Source organism: Sorex fumeus, unplaced genomic scaffold, assembly GCF_029834395.1.
Source record: "Sorex fumeus unplaced genomic scaffold, SorFum_2.1 ptg000265l, whole genome shotgun sequence".
NCBI lineage: Eukaryota > Metazoa > Chordata > Mammalia > Eulipotyphla > Soricidae > Sorex > Sorex fumeus.
Window position 1 is genome coordinate 23,026,077 of NW_026606322.1, and position 15,639 is coordinate 23,041,715.

The 15,639-nt window shown below is 33.9% G+C and overlaps 1 protein-coding gene across 1 annotated transcript in view; it reads right to left on the reverse strand.

Annotated features, from left to right (window-relative positions):
* Nucleotides 1–563: 563 nt before the first annotated feature.
* Nucleotides 564–15,639, reverse strand: part of ZPLD1 (zona pellucida like domain containing 1) — a 37,241-nt gene continuing 22,165 nt past the window's right edge. Inside the window, exons 5-10 of the mRNA XM_056109428.1 lie at nucleotides 11,755–11,852; nucleotides 9,976–10,056; nucleotides 7,139–7,310; nucleotides 5,734–5,839; nucleotides 1,325–1,354; nucleotides 564–739 (exon numbers count right to left, since the gene is read on the reverse strand). Of these exons, the coding sequence (XP_055965403.1) occupies nucleotides 564–739; nucleotides 1,325–1,354; nucleotides 5,734–5,839; nucleotides 7,139–7,310; nucleotides 9,976–10,056; nucleotides 11,755–11,852 (663 nt within the window). The remainder of the gene's footprint in view (nucleotides 740–1,324; nucleotides 1,355–5,733; nucleotides 5,840–7,138; nucleotides 7,311–9,975; nucleotides 10,057–11,754; nucleotides 11,853–15,639) is intronic.

The window sequence follows — 15,639 nt, forward strand, 5'->3', positions numbered from 1 at the left end:
TGGATTGGTATCAGCTGCATGAAAGGTAAGTGCTGGTCCTCCATAAACATTTTTAAACATATGTATCACACATGAAAATCAACCAGAAGTACAGGAGATCAAAAATGAATAATGAAACCTCATTAAAACTAGCCATTCCAGTTAGAACTTCTCCACCAACTGGAATTATATGGAATAAAGCAAAAACTCACTTGTTGAAAGACCGAATATGCAAGTCTAAATGGCATCACAATGGATTTTAATGCTTAGGAATGAACATAAAATAAATTCCATTTTACAAAAGAAAATATAATTGATTCTGTAGAATCTTGAACCTGAATGCTTTTTACTGGCCATCAGTATACTTATTGGTGCAATATAAATGGAAGTGACCACATACATAAGAAAAAAAAATTATCAGAACTCTTTCATTGTCATCATACCGACAAATTACACTGTGAAATCTATTGAACCTACAAATATCAAATGCCGGCAAGACAGCATTCAGTTCAAATAGAACAATGACGCAGTCACACTTGTTATAGTCAGTGAAAGTTCTCCCAAGAAACAGAAGTTAGTTACAGTCAATCAAAAACTGGGTTTCTTATCCCATTTAAGACCAAACTAGTGGGCATCCTTCTGTGTAGAAGGGCCAATGAGCACAGGAGAAGGGAAAAGCTCATGACTCCCAGAATGACCATTCCTGATATCAATGCACTGGTGATAGAATTCAGCTGGAAAGGATTGTCACTCGGAGAACCTGAAAAAAATAAAGCATACGCAGTAAAGTTTAATAGCAAATACATCCGTCCTTACTCAAGTGTATGCTATTTGGGGGGCCACATCTAGCTGTCCTCAAGGACTAATCCTGATTCTTTGCTCAGGGATCACTTCTGGTGATGTTCAGAAGTGACATATTCCCTGTCCCGAATTAAATTGGGACAATTTAATTACAGTTTAAAGTAAACACTTTAGCCACTGTACTATCTCTGTAGCCCCATTACAATTTATTCCTGAAAAACATCTGTCACCATATCTTTTAGACTAACATAATGACATTGGATTAAGCGACAATCTATTTGACAATAACTCAGTCTAAATACCTAATTAGTTGTAAGGTTTAAACACCTATTTTTCTCCAAGTACCAAAGGAGAAGAAAGGGGAAAATATTATAAAAATGTACCAATTTCTCACATGTGAGTTCTGTAATCATCAGTTAACTGTTATTGGAAACATAAAAATGGGTAATACTATATATTATTATATTTAGTTGCTTATAGTTTTAGAACAAAGACAAGTTTATATTTCTTTAACTTTTATTTTTCTGTAGGTTAATTATCTTACCAAGCTGTGAATTGTTGGTTGGAGTCTCATCTGAGGAAAAACAGGGAAAAATAAAGACAAGACTTAGTCTCTAAGTATTTGCCTGTCTTTTTTTATAATTTAATATCTACATGCCCTCAACTAAATGCCCAAGTGTCATGAGGATGGTCATAATGAAAGTCCTCCTAACCATCTGCTTTCCCACTTTCTGCTACACACATCTTAGATGCCATTAACTATCTATTCTCCAAGCTCATATCCTGCACTGTCCTGGGCATACAAATATAATCATAAACTTTTACGTGGTGCATACTTTCCTGCCAACTTTGAATCATCATTAGCTCACTAGTTAGACTAGTGTGGGCAGTAATTGTTAAGTGATTCCATTTTTATAGCCTATTACTAGCCATTTGTTATTATGTTAGTAGAGAAATATTCATCCATTTAGTATCACTCTATTTTAAGCATTGCCAGTTTACCCACTGTAATCTTCAAAAAAACATTTTAAAATCAAAGAAGATAAGTTTCTAATTCATACTTAATAAGAAAAGAAAAGAAAAGCACAATTCTTAAACTTGTTTTGTTTGCATCTGTTAATTAATAGATTGAAGTTGTTTATTTTTCACTTTTCCCTGGAAAATATTATAATAAAAACTACAAGCATGTATATACTTCAGTTCATAATTTTTGTTTCTTATTTTATACTCAGCAATTAAACTTAGAGCTTTTACAATGAAATAATTTTATATTTGTGCATAGTGTGTGCTTGTGTTTGTTATTTGCACCACAAATATGTGCAGTTGACTGATTCTGAAGTATTAATATCATTATACTGAATACTTGTGCAATACATTATAGTTTATATGGTATATCAATCTTCATAGTAGCCATATGGCTTAAATATCATTGCTATCCCCATTTTACAGATGAAGAAACTGCCATCTGTCACAGTCTCTGTGATAATATAAGCATATGCTTAGCTAAAATCTTGGTGTCAGAGTAATTTTTTAAAAGTAATGCAAGCTAGTCACATATAAAAACTACTTTTGGTTATGCAGGTGAATAACTCAAGGTACAGAATAATAGTATAATTATTTTTAAAATGTTACTGGATGACAAACAAGAATGATTATAAAATATCAGATGCCCTGCCATTTCTTTTTTAGACATGTAAGTCTTGGCAGAAAAGATTCTGTTTTAATCCTGAAGGACTGTGTGCAGAATTAATAGAGCACTCATACACAAATTCTCTTAGAATGTCCTAGCATTGTAATTAAACAAAACCAGCACAAAATGTTATAGTAAAACTCTTCTAGAAAACCTTAACCCTAACCACTCCATTTTATAAAGACATTTTCTTCTCATGGAAATAGGTGAGTTTAAAAATAGTGACCAGTTTATCCAGAAAATTCCTGTTCTCATTCCCAAGATTTTCTGGGGCCAGGATCAAGCTGGGTTAGCCACAGTGTAAGGTAAGCACCTTACCAACTGTGCTATCTCTCCAATGCACAGTTTCTTCAAGAGGATCTAAGTAACATACAATGCATTACCAATTGGCCACAGAATAAAACTGTAATAATTAATTTTATTTGGTCCTCTCCATAGGAATTTATAAAAACAAAAACAACTAGACACTTTTGCTTTCCAGTAATTGTACCTTCTAATTTCTAGCATTTACCCTATAATAAGCATTTCCCTGTCAAAGAGTTTTGTATTTGGGAACTTAAACTAGAAACATTTCAGAAATTTTTGAGTGTTTTAAATATTGAGAATGTGAATATTTCTTTAAATCAACAAAGCAATAAGTCAAAAAGTTTGGACAAAAACAACCATAATGGATTTTATATCCTTAAAACACAGAACAGAAGTTCTTAAGTTTAACAACTTGTTGAATTTTACCTAAGCCAGATGTCTAAAGGAAAAGAGTTGTTCAGTGAGTAAATAGGGCAAAACTTTTGAGTATCTGAGAGCTTTGAACCAAGGCTGAAATGGGACTTGTCTATACGTCATCAACCCCATGACCTGAAGCGATGAATTCTAGCTGAAGTATGGTAAAAATAAAGTAAAACTAAGGAAACACAAAGGGTAGCCTTTGTCGTTAAACTGGACATTAACTTTACATAGGATTTGCCTTGAGGAATTCCTGAGTTCTATGCTTATTTGGAGTTTTTAAAAAACAGATTCTAATGTATAAATTGCTATATCTTGTCCTATACACAGGAGGCCATGATGAACACCACCACCCACACACAAAAATACAGATGGAATATTCTACAGAACTCATCAAAATCATAAATATAACTTCACAAAGTATGAAAGGAATTATGAAGATCTGGAAGATTTGAACATGATCTTTTGAGGACCTAGCCAGGAGAGAGCAAAATGTCTAATAAAAAACTGTGGTTTAATGAAGAATAAATATCATTCTTGAAGTGGAAACAGATCAAACTGAAAAAGAAGAGATCGATGACTGACATTATAGAGGCATTCTGCCCAATAGAGGTTTGGGCACAGATACTTCAGGTGATGGAATACTAAATAATGTGAAACCTACAAACCAGAATAGTTAATTTGTTATGATAGGGTTAGAAATGTCTACTTGGTATATCTTTGAAGATTTTGAGGATATAATAATTTTTATGTTTTAAAACTAATCTTACATTATAATATTATTTAAACTATTTAACATTTAAATTTGATTTGGCCCAAGTAAGAAGGAATCAAGAAAGTTAATGAGGAAGACTTTCTATTTAATGTGGACATTTTCACAGTTTTTTGTGCAAGATTGGGGGGGGAGGAGGGTGTGGAATCTGGTACCTACCAAAAGCATTCCTAAATTTTGGCAATGAGAGCTAAGTTTCCATGTAGTGTAATATAATTCATAAGCTATTTCTAGTAGCTAGATAGAAACAAGAATTGGGTCTTTTACAAACCACAAACCATTCATTTTCAAACCCTAAGAAACACTCAGGGAATATAGTGTTTGATATTGCATATTCAATAAATTCCTGCTTTATTTAAAGAACTTTCTAGTTTGCTTTAAAATAATACTGTGTCTACGCAAACAAAAGAGAATGAATAATTAAAACAATTTCTAAATTTTCAGGCCAAAATTATTTTTTACTTAACTATCTATCTTAAGTAAAATATTCTTTTCACTGGGGGATAGGAGACAGGGGAGAAAAAGTAAAGCTAATCAAGTTGAAACAATAATCATAGCCTTAAAGCTAAAATTACATAGAGAAAAATTATTAGAATATAATTCAAGCCTGTTCCTCTTTAAAAAAAATTGGAGCTATAAAGTTAGGGGAAAAAAAACTCTGAAGCCTACTTTCTCATGCTCCCCTTTAAAAATGAAAAAAAAAAATCTCAGGGAGAGAAGAAGTAAAATCCCAAATCATATATCATGTAGGAATAAAGCTGAAATTAGAATGAACTTTTCTGACTTTAGTTCATATTGTTTACACTGCACGTCAATTTTATTCACACTTATTCTGGATTGCTTTGCATTAAAGTAAAGCAATGGTCCAGAGGAGTTGGGGTGCAGGGTGATGGGATAGAAAAACAAACATTTGTAAAAATGATAATATATATGTATATACATGTATAGGGCTGGAGTGATAGTACAGTGGGTAGGGCATTTGCCTTGCACATGGCTGACCAGGGTTCGATTTCTCCGTCCCTCTCGGAAAGCCCGGCAAGCTGCTACTGAGAAATCCCACCCACACAGCAGAGCCTGGCAAGCTCCCTGCGGCATATTCAATATTCCAAAAACATTAACAACAAGTCTCACAATGGAGAGGTTACTGGTGCCTGCTCGAGCAAATTGATGAACAATGTGCTACAGTGATACTACAGTGGTATACATGTATATGCCCATTATGTTTTGTGAGCATTAAGTAGTGTACTGTATAGTGGCTTGTAATATTTATAATCTTGAGAGGAACAATGGTATTCAAATTAGACAACATAAGGGACATTTGATGAGACTATTAACAAAGATGTATGGAATTCAATAGGTGCAATGTGGACTGTATGCTCATCATCTGACAAACTGCCTATAGATTAATGCCAACCACAAACTAGATGACATGACTCCCCGTGGCCGCAGTTCACACAGGCCAACTTTCAGCAGCAGAGAGCAGGGTAGAGGAGAACAGAGCAAATCTAGAAAGGCAAAAGAAACATGTTCCATTTGATATATGGACTGCATAAAGGTAAATGTGGTATAGACATTATTGCCTTTTATGTGTCCAAGGCAACAGAAAACAGGAAACTACTGTGAAATTAAAGTTGTTTAGCAGTTTATCTTGTCTCACAGCTAATTAGTGCAATTTAGGAGTCACTTTGAGGTACTCTGGAGAAAGCAAATAACAAAAGATCATTTAAGGAACTATCTACAGCTCCACAAAAAAAGGGACTAGTCTTACCACTCCGAGTTATGATGGGACCAGCAGAAAGCAGGGCATTTCCAGAAGTGCTCTGAGGGTTCCACGTTGGTCTCCCTGCATCTCTCCTTTCTCGGTTGCCACAGTTCTGTGGTGTTAAATGAAAACAAGTGAAATTCCACACCAGGACAAAAAGGCTTCTTTAGGGCCATTTAGAAAGCAGATTTTTTTGAAAGCGATATCACGTGTTTAATTTTATACATTTACTTCTGTGCATTTACTTAATTACTTTGTATATAACTGCGACAGAGGTTCTTAGTCTATCTAGGGTCATATTTCTTATTTCCTCCTTTTGTAATTGTGCGCTGCCTCATTAAATTACATAGCCCAGTGGCTTTACTGAAAAAGAGTTGTGTTTATCAAATTTTTCCACTTTTATTTCTCTTGAACCTTTAATAAATCTTTCCTTTAAATTTTGGTCAGTGTAAAGTTAAGGGTAGTGGACTTTCCATGTAACTCCCTTTGGGATAGCTAATTTGAAATGAAGTGATGGTGAAGAAACATCAATATAAATATACCAATGTTATTTCAATTTTTAAAATGTGAAGTTAAAAAACTTTAATTGATGTGACACTAGGAGGGCTGTAATAATTTTTATACACTAGGGAATGACTGTCTATCACAATGATGATCGTATGAAATCAGGCCCATATCTTTCATAGATTTTTTTCTTTTAATCCCAAGAATTTCAAGTCCATATAACCCCCATTCATCTTTCTTGCATCAACCCCGCCCTCTCCCGAGGTTTTCCACCTTTCTCTACTCTGTAGGTTCCTTGATCACTCTGTTTTATGTATCTGTGACTGTGGCCATCCTTTGATATGGATATCTCACACCATCCTCTATGCTGTTCTACTCTGGAGTCCCTTAATTACTGTTTTTTGTATCGGTGACTTTGGCCATCCTTTGATGTGGATATGATAGTCATATCTCACACTTTTAATGTTTTTCTCTTTGGAATTCATCCATCTTCAAAGTCATAACCTGAGATTCATTTCTTCAACCAATGCTCCTAACCTCTCCTGTTTCATCTTTCTCACAATGAGGAGAACTGTTTCCTATGACAAACTACAATACAGGTCTGCCTTTGCACCACAACTTTGCAGTCTTATTTTCTTCTATGACTATCTCATCCTCCTAAAGTATTGATTGAATTCAGAATTTATGCCACCTTGCTTTTCATCCTTAGTGTAACACTTGTCACAGTCAATCAATCTTTACTCAGTGACTGAATAAATCCTATTCAAATAGATGCAAATTCACTTTCTATTAAATTTTCTATTAAATTTCTATTAAATTCACTTCTATTAAAGTTTAGTCTTTACCACTTGATAACTTTTCAGCTTAGATTAAGTCAACAATTGAGAATATGCTTCTAAAAACATACTGGCATAAGGAAAGGGCAGTCATCAGCTCTACAAAGTTTGGTGACACAGTGTAGGAAGACAGTGGACATTTTCTGGTTCTTGTGTTTCACAAATCGGAACACTTCAAAGGAAAACCGGCCATGCTGGCTTCTGCCATTTTCAATGACGGTGGTCTGAGGATCTTTGTCGCAACTACATTGTTGGGAAAATGAGAACAGGGTATTATTAGAAAGTCTCAGTGTACTGAATATTGCAAATTATTTTTAGAGTACTGTTTCTAATTAAACTAAGTGCTAACAAATCACACAGTGTTATAGACATTTAATAAAAGTATAAGCTAATTCAAGATGAGAGTGACCTAGATCATATAATTTTAGAAAATCAGTTTCTGCTTATAGTATTACTGTGAATTTTTAGAGGAGTTATAATTTCATATGAACTTAAAGGTGTTCAGGTTTCTATTTTCAGTGCTAAGTTGCTCAGGTCCATCCAGGAGCCTCTTTCACTGAGTAGGATCTTGCCTCTCTGTGTGAATCCTTGCCTTTACAAGAGGTAGATGCTAGTACTTTTCTGTCACTATTTTAGACTTGTTTCTTCTGCATTCAAGACACTCATTCTCTGTGTGTTTCATAAACCTGATAGCTTAACTGGGCATCAGTCCTATTGCTAGCAACTCCCTCTCAGAAACGATTCTCTCCTGCCAGGGGTATATTTCTACTTTCTCTAAGATCTGCACAACTGGGGAAGTTCAACATTTAGGTTTTCTACTCTATGTCTCTTTCTTCTTGTCCTAAAAATTTTCCTTGTAATCTACTTCTTGAATCATCTTTTCTTTCTCTCAATTGCTATTATGAACACTATTATGTAGTTTGGAATGTTTAGGTTTTCTTTTCCTCTTACCTTCACTGGAAGTAGTCTGGGAACTGTTTTCAATTACCACTTTACTCTAAAGTTTCTAATAAGAAAGCTGAAAAGGTTCAGAATTAAGGTGCCTCCATAGTTTGATTAGTATATTTCAGATTATCAGATGTGATCCCTATAGAAATGTTTGAAAATGAGGAAAATCTTAAGACAAAACGATTATAATCTGACTGTGAACCTTTTCATGTATTTTCTTGTAATATAGTCTAGAATATATTATGTAAATTAGAATTTATTTTGTAAAATATTAGAATATATTATGTAAATCAGGACCTATGCATACAACTTTCTATACTGACTTCTTTATTTAATATTTTAATAACATTTAAAATTTAAAGAAATATATATTTGTATGGGCTGGAGTTTGATTCCTCCACCCCTCTCAGAGAGCCCAGCAAGCTACTGAGAGTATCTTGTCCACACGGCAAAGCCTGGCAAGCTCCCCGTGATGTATTCGATAGGCCAAACACAGTAACAAGTCTCACAATGTTACTGGGCCCGCTCGAGCAAATCAATGAACAACGGGAGGACCATGACCGTAATATATTTGTATGGATAAAGATTCCAGAAATGCAGAATGGGAGGAAATTTTATAGAGTCAACATTTTTTAATTTTATAAATAATTATATATAATTGTAGTGCATTAAAATACTTAATTTATAGGTTCTACATAATTTTGTTGGCATTAACTGTGGGAGCCACAGATGTCTATGTGCGTGGGACCATGTGGTGTCCAGGCTCAAACTTAAGGCTTCTATGTGCAAGATATATTCTCTACCACTTGAGCCATATACCTCACCCAGGTTCTCTATAATTTTAATTTACCTATACTTTTTTTTGGTTATTGAATCACCATAAGATCCACAGTCACAAAGTTGTTCATGATTGGGTTTCAGTCATACAATGTTCCAACACCCATCCTTCACCAGTGTACAGTTCCCACCATCTATGTACTTGAACATTTCCTACCGCAAAACAGGTTGCACCTATACTTCACTATTTTAGATATCACCAATAGACTAAGAAATCACAAATATTTTAGAAGATGCACCACAATTTATGGATTTAAAACTAAATAAGATGATGCTTTTTAGGCTTTTTATGCATACTTACACTTTTCCCAAAAATGCTCCCCAAACATTTCCAGCAATCAGAAATGAGAGTGTCAGTTTCATCATATCCTCTGAACATCACCTTAACCTTAGCTAATGAAATATATTCTTCTGGTTTACCATCATATTACTTCCATCATGTGTCAATAAGCAACAGTGATTTGAGCCAACTGCAATTTTTAAGCACGATTAGAAGCCATTGCTTGACTATCAAGTCTATTATCTGTCAGATAAAAATGCTGAAAGGGAACTGAGATGATTGAATATTTTTATGATCAATGTCCGCTTTTCCCAAATGTAGATTACATTCACTCTATCATTGTCTATTGGGAAATGAGGTTGAAATTATTAGCGCTGATAAAAAAAAAGGAGTGATAGGCCATATTACACTTTCATATTTAACACTGATAAATGAAGAAAGCATTTTGGGGTCTGAATTATCAAAAGCATTACTTTAATTTTATTCTCTTTTTGACATACAGTGAGAACATCCAGCTGCAGATAAATAGCACCCTCCTTCTGCCTTTGTCTTATTGCCAAGAAAATACTAGCCACGCTTTTTCTAAGGCACTAAAATATCCCCACATATTCTAAACATGAATAAAACATCTTTGATGGACCTAACTCACTTACAATTCTCATTCAATAGCTTTATCAGCATTTTGTGTTGAAAACCTCTTGACTTTTATATTCAACTTTATAAAAACTTCAGTGTAAAACTTTAAATTTAGAGTTCTAAAAGCATCTAGTAATTTGTTTATATCAATTTATTTTATTTGATTTATCTGTACTTGGGCCTTTGCTATCAATGCAAGGCACCTACCTAAGGAAGAGATTATACCGAATATCATCATTTGGATTCCCTGATGGGGTTGTGTAGCAATAATCCATCAAGACATTCCATCTGCAGAAAGTAGCAAGCATAAACTAGAGTCAGAAACTTCTTTTGGAGTTTAATTATTAATAACAGAGAAATAAATATTGACCAACTTTTGCTCCCTGGATTCTAGTTTCTTTATTAGTTACTTGTGGAGGCTTCATAATTATTAAAACATTGTCTTACTGGGTTGTTTAAATATCTACAACAAATTAACATAGATATCAAGTGAGGTTAAGACTAAGACCACACATTGAGAATGCCAGCCAGCTCTCAGATGTAAATAAGGCGACTGAATGGGCAAAGTCTGAAGAAACAAATACAAATGTGAGCAATGTGGATATTTATGCCATCATCGTGAATAATGCTCTTTTTTCTCCAAGTGTTACTGTCTCTAAAAGATGACAAATATTATAATATCGTATACATGAAAGCAATTTGGTGCATAAAATATACATAGTAAATTATGCCAGAATCAGTAAGATTAGACACAGGAATTATAATGGACACTGTGTTAGACGATGAAAGCCCAGGGGCAAATCCAGAGCCTTCCTCCATGGACCAGATTTATGTCTAACTTCATTGCAGCTCTTGCGTTAGTGTAATCACTAATTTGTAAGAACTGAATGCCAAGAAAATGAAAGCAACTGCATTAAGTAAGACAACTTTAAAGACCATAGATACCAAAAACTGAAATACCAAAAAGACACCAAGAAAGCAAAGAAGCAAATATCAAAACTAGTAATCTCTTCAGAATGAAGTTTAAATAATAATACAAAATTAATTCCATTATCAGCTATTCACATGTCACAAATTCTTTCTTTTGTTTTTTGTTTGGTGGCCACACCCAGAGGTTCTCATGGCTTACTCCTGTTTCTGTGCTCAGGGATCATTCCTTGTGGGGCTCAGGAGACCACAGGGGGTTTAGGGAATCAAACCAAGTTGAAAGTGTGCAAGCAAGCACCCTACCTCTTGATCTATTTCAATCCTGCACAGTCTATTTACAAAACAGAATTTGATAAATTTAAATAATTTTCAGTTGTGATTGAAATATTTAAATTTCTTTTTTGTTGTTGTTAGGTTTGGAGCCCACATCTGGCAGTACACAGGACTGACTCCTGGTTCTCTGCTCAGAGATGACTACTGGCAGTCTCTAGGCGACCTTATGTGGTGCCCAGGGATCCAACCCTGGTAGGCTGCATGCAAGTCAAGCATGCTGTACTAAAAGTCTGACCCTAAAATCTTTAAGTATAACATCACCTTAATTGATTTCTTGAGATATTTTTTCTGAGGATAATATATAGTTTGTGCTCAGTTTATTATAAAACTGAGCTTTTGTCTTTCAGCACATTTATATTGAACATAATAATTGAATAACTATTGAAAATTCAATTGAATACAAATAGCAACATACAAATGGAAAAGTACAGAAATCATGTGACCGCAAACTGACTGCATCTGATTAATAATCTTTCAGAAAAAGAAATAGAAGATCTGGAATCCCAGACCACCCCACACCCCCTTCCAGTTACTGTCTCTCTTTATGAGAAAATGCTGCTTTCCAATTAATGACATAAATTGAGTGCCATCCCTTAATCTTTCTTATTTACTATGTTTTTCTATTAATTTGTCTAAATGGTGAGGCAATGACAGTACCTTTAAATTTAGGCTAATGAACTAACTCGATGAGATTTTAACCAATAGAAGATAAGAGTTTGAAAATACCTGCCATCCAGATTAGTGGCTTGGACGGCAGCAAATACTTTGGTTTTCAAAGGTAATCCTATACTTGGGATAATCAGTTGCTGACTGTAGGTCGAATCCTATTGATAAAAAATATATGAACAGTTAATTCACCATTGTTTAGGCACAACTGTATATTTTCTTCTTAAAAGAATGTCTTAGAAGAAAAATGAAGGGAAATTTACATCTACAAAACCAACTATAAATAGGATCCTGTTTACTCTCTAATTTCTTGGCAGAACTGTTCTTTTTTGCTTGTTTGTCTGTTTTGTTTTGGAGCCAAGGCACCACACCTAGCAACACTCAGAAGATACTCCCAATACTTGGGGGTAATTTAAGTTGGCATTTGCCAGGGATTAGTCTGGGGTTGCCTTGATATAAGGCAAGGACGTCAACCCCTGTATTATCTCTTCAGACTGCAAGGTTGTTCTTAAGCCACGTGATGTGGTATCTACATCACATAAGAAGTTAATTTTTATACTTAGGCATTGTTAATCTTCCATGTAGCTGATTAATATTCAATATAAATATACTTTTTGGGGTGTCTACTAGTTGTGGAAAGGAGGTGGTGCTAGGAACACTTCTAGTAATAGTCTGGGGCCTGAGAGTGTGATGTTCAAGCTGAGAGTATTCATGAGCCAATTGTGTGTCAGAAAAAAATACATGCTGAGAATGGTCTCTACCACATAAACTATTTTCTCTGTCAGGTATGCTTCAAGTATATATAATGGCTAGCTGTTAACAGTTACTGTCACTGTCACTGTCCTCCCGTTGTTCATCGATTTGCTTGAGCGGGCCCAGTAACGTCTCCATAGTGACACTTGTTACTGTGTTTGGCATATCGAATATGTCATGGGTAGCTTGCCAGGCTTTGCCGTGTGGGTGAGATACTCTCGGTAGCTTTCCAGGCTTTCTGAGAGGGGCAGAGGAATCCAACTCAGGTAGGCCAAGTTGGCCGCATGCAAGGCAAACACCCTACCACTGTGCTGTCGCTCCAGCCCTAATATTAGTTAATGTAAATTATTTCTACTTCAGTTTAAGCTATTTGCCAGTAAAACTGAAAGTTTTTAATGCCATGAAAAATTATTCTTACCCAAATAACTTATCTGACTATTTGAAATTAACAAAATTTATTGAAATGTTTTATAAAGAAAAGATTTTCCTGAATTTCTAGATTGCATAGGATAGATTTCTTCCTTCATATTTCCTTTTAAGTTTAATACATTATTAAACCACCAAGTTGTTTTGAGTTTAATTTCTACCTCTTTCCCTTTATTTTAGACTAGTTCTCAATAACTTGCTTTTATGCCTTCTGAATAGTAGAGTAAAGCTGTACATTAGCAATTGAAAAATGATAGCTGTAATTTGATAATAGATAAAAACAATGTAGAACATTTAAAAGAAAATATCTCCATAATTTAAACATCAAATAAATCATTTAATGTAGAAATACATTATTTCCACAAAATATAGTTAACTGAAGATATTGCTAACTTGCATCAAAGTTATTAATGTTCATTATAACTCTCAAAGTCATCAAACAAAGGCAAAATACAGAGAATATTCTCAGAAAGCTGGGAAGAACTAAACAAATTATGAATTTTAAAAATTAAAGCAATAATAGTTTGGATGCTCTCGTTTTGAAAAAGTTGCGTTCATGTGGAACATTTGATTCCCAAATAAAGTCAGATAAATGAGAGGTTATATGCAATACTTATTTGCTATATCTCTGTGATAAATGATAATAGCTCTTCTAACCATTTCTGATAGGTAGTATTTTTCTTTAATTATCTTTCTGGCTCCCTATTCCAACTTCTACAAGTAATCCACACTTCATTAACTACGAAGCTCTTTCATCTTATACTTGCATCAAAATTGTCCAGAAAAACTATTCCTTTTTTTCTCATAAGTTTTGCACTGCCAAGTCATTTGCAAATAACATATGATTTGGTTGTGGTTTAATCACGAAATCTCACATTCTTCTCCTGAAATTGTTTCTAAAAGTTAATTTTATGATTTTATTTCATATAGTTTCCTTTGAAAGATTATGTTTTCCTTGCAAGTTATATTTCTGCTGTGGTTTTTACTCAAGTTTTAAAAACTCTATTAATATTTGCCACAAACCAACACAAGATATACCATTTTGAATGCATCCTGAAGATACTAATGTGAGCCAAGTTAAAATCTACAAACTTATACTCCTTTTCATTACACAGAGAAGAAAATTTATGAATCTATACTACATCAAAATAAGGCCTTAGTTTTGCCTGAAATGACTAACATTTACTAAAATCACAGTCAACAAAATTATTTTTTTATAAATAAAATTTCCCTGAGTGTTTCTCTGAATTCCAGAACATAAAATAAACAACTGTACTGAAACCAAATTGGGTAAAACTTTTATTTTCTCTGACTAACTAGTGAAAAAATAAGAGTAGTGGGTAAAAAATAACATTTTATCATTCTTCAAGATTAGGAATTCTTAAAAATATGTATGTGAAATAGGAAGACATGAACCTTAATAGTTGTAAAACAATAATAAGATTTGTTTCATTAAAATTACATTTACGTAAGGATTATTATACCAGAGACTCAACAAAAGTGGTTTTGAATCAATTAATAAAAATGTTCCAATTTTTTTTTCTAGTTCGAAGGTTAGTTTTTAATGAACTGAATGAAGCATGGCAAAATACTATGATGGTGCCATATTTGAAAACTAGCTTGGAAAAGTGAAACCTTTTTGTATGGCATAGTAATTAGTGATGGATGCATGTAAAATACATTTGTCAAATCCATAGAATATATAACATGAAGAATTAAACTCAATATAAACTATAAACTTTAGGTAATAATGGAAAAATTCAGTTTGCCATTTGCAACACATACTGCATATTGTCAGATGTAAGTAATCGAGGAAAGTTTATACCAGGAGAACAGGTATAAGGAAATTGTACTTTTAGATTGATTTTTCTGTAAATCTAAAATTATTCCAAAACTAAAGTCTATTAACCTAAAAATACTAGTTTGTCAGAGAAATTAATTAACCTTTAAATAAATAACCTTTAAAATTCAATCATTAACCTCACATTCATGCAAAGAGTGGTTGCAAACTAAAAAGTATTTTAACACTACTTATTTCATTAGTAATAATGAAGCTATCAAACAACAGATTGTGCTACTGCTACATAATTGAAATCATTAGTATTATCACATAAATAAGATTATTTACTAATAATATTCCAGAAACTCTTTTAAGGATTATGTCTAGCTAGCAACAGGTCTGGAATACTAGTTCCAATGATAAAGACAGAGGAAAGCTGTTTTCACTTCTTGTTTTTTTGCTTGTTTTTTATTTGTTTGTTTGTTTTGGGATCACACCCTGTGGTGCTCAGGGCTTACTCCTGGCTTCAGGATCACTCCTGGTGGGCTCAGGAAACTGTGTGGGATGCTGATCATCCATCCTGGGTCAACCACATGTAAGGCAAGTGCCCTACCAGTTCTACTATCACTCCAGCCTGTCTCCTCACTTCTGAAACTTGATTTTCTGCTTCTTCAGTGCTTTCTCAATTTCACAGAAAATGACAAGATCATAAAATGCCTTAGGGTGTATTTCACACTTTTTTTTTAAAGGATCAGCTATTGTTTCTGATCTTTGTGTCAATCAATTACAACAAATAATATTGAATCCAAACCTGTCACCTCAATTCTACCTCATGGAGATTGCAGATATAAATCATTTGAAAGAAATTTTCTCATTTAAATGTATTGCTCACAACAATAATAAATATCTGACCAAATTGGGAAGGAATATTGGACGTAATTGTTGAGTGTTATAGACTCAAGTAACTTGGCAACTGCTCTGTAGAG